Below are 2069 nucleotides of genomic sequence, written 5' to 3' on the forward strand. Positions count from 1 at the left end.
CATCTAGAGGATTGACAGTTGATTCTTAGATCTTCCTAGAGCATGGACCATTGCTGTGATCCATACACCATTTCCAAGGGTGATCCATACACCATTTCCATCATTAAACCCAATGTGAAAGACAGACCATTGGTGTAATCCTCAGACCCTTCTTGAAGATGGACTGATGCTCAAGCTCATCCAGGGGGTGGACTATTGGCCTGAGTCTGAAACCCATACAGAAGATGGACCATAGGTCTGATCCTCAAACCCTTCACGAGGATGGGCTGATGCTTAAGCTCATTCAGGAGATGGACCATTGGCCTGATCTTAAAACCCATACAAATGATAGACCATTGGTGTGCTTATCGGGCCGATCCCGAGGATGGACTATTGGCATTATTCTTAGACCACTCCAAAGGGTGGACCATTAGAATGATGTTTAGTCCTACCTTTACATTCAAACCATCTTTTTCCTTGGGGAACTTCTACTACATATACAACTCTTTCTACTATAAATATGGGAAATTCTGTCCTATTTACATTGGAACTAAGATCTAAATATGTGGTGGAGCTAACCATTACATGTGGGAACCTATAGGGAATCTAACCTAAATCCAGTGAACAATGTGTTTGCTATCTATGAACCAAGTGTTTAGTTGTGTATTTTTGGGTATCAATTTTTTTTGCACATCTCAGGCCTTCATTTACACGTCTTTTACCCACCTATATGGTCACTGCAATTTTTGAATCCCATTATTACGAGCCACAAGCAGTGAAAGGGTCTCTCTTCATTTAAACACTGGGGAGCCAACTATTTTTGGCTTGATTCGCAAATTGGCAAAGTAGCAACACCGGGCTCTATCAGTGGCTCTTTATATCTTATAAGTTCAGTCCCAGTTCTTTTCATTTGCAATTGAGTTCCCCTGAGGGCTTAAAAGTTGACTAGACTCCAATTTTCATGTCCACATCCTTTTCGTTCCTTTTTTCGTCTTGCGTCAAAGCGTCACCATCTACGAAGTCATTGGTCTGGTCTTGAGACACCAACTGCACCATCTCCTGGGACTTTACTGTGTCTCCGTTTTGTTCCATGATAACACCGTCTTCTAGAGAACTTTTGTTACCGTTGATCACCAGCTTCTTCTTTTGGCCACAACTGCAAAGAAGACGGTCACATTTTATCAACACAATAGGACGAGGCAATAACAATTAGATTTATTTTATGGGCTAGGGACCTTACTATGATGAGAAGCATAATGTCCCTCAAGCCCTAAAGGATGCCCCAGGCTTTCTGACCATCGAGGCAGTTGCCAGAGGCAAGTTGTGAAATACCTCGTAAATGGTGGTATTCATATGGGGCACAAGGATATTAAAGGTCCTAAGAAATGGGGGATGGGTGACATATTCCTGCCAGAGCTTTGTTAGTGTTTTAGTGGTCCTATGTATAATATAACTGGTGGCTTGGTAGCTTGGTCTTCCCATGCAATGAATGTTCAGGATGGTCGTATGTTTGTGTGTACCTATTGTGAAGAGCAGGGGTTAGTTGTGGAAACCCGACATGTCTGGGTGTCAGGAGACACTTTAAATGGTTGGCTGGTCCTACAGAAGTAGATGGGTTTTGGCCCTCACTGTTTTAACATCAACTCTTTTAAACCCAACATGTCCAACGCTTTTGGAACCGAGCTGGTGGGCCTCCATACACATTAGAAGGTAATCCTATCAATAATGGATTGCATGGTCTACTTTTCACTATATGTATGGGGACATTTACACTCTGGTCGGCCTACCTGAAGCGGCTGGTAGTAATCTTGATTAGGCTTGATCAAACATCGAAAAATTGTGGTTCGCTCGAACTCGAACATTCTCGAACCTGCCGCATTAGATTGCTGATGCCTTCCTGGCCCATGCGGAGGGAGAAGCGTGCCCGTGGACTGCCTGGAATTCCGGGATTCAGCCTAGGTAATAGGCTGAATCCCGGAATTCCAGGCGGTCCCCGGGCACTCTCCTCCTTCCCTGGGGACCGGGAAGGCATCAGCAATCAAATGCGGCAGGTTCGAGAATGTTCGAGTTCGATCGAACCTACGATTTTC

The 2069-nt window shown here is 44.3% G+C and overlaps 1 protein-coding gene across 1 annotated transcript in view; it reads right to left on the minus strand.

The window, feature by feature from the left end:
* Positions 1–902: 902 nt before the first annotated feature.
* The window catches only part of CD44 (CD44 molecule (IN blood group)), a 43328-nt gene continuing 42161 nt past the window's right edge, over positions 903–2069 (minus strand). Inside the window, exon 8 of the mRNA XM_069965160.1 lies at positions 903–1135. Coding sequence (XP_069821261.1) covers positions 925–1135 — 211 coding nt within the window. The 3' untranslated portion in view covers positions 903–924. The remainder of the gene's footprint in view (positions 1136–2069) is intronic.

Source organism: Dendropsophus ebraccatus, chromosome 4, assembly GCF_027789765.1.
Source record: "Dendropsophus ebraccatus isolate aDenEbr1 chromosome 4, aDenEbr1.pat, whole genome shotgun sequence".
NCBI lineage: Eukaryota > Metazoa > Chordata > Amphibia > Anura > Hylidae > Dendropsophus > Dendropsophus ebraccatus.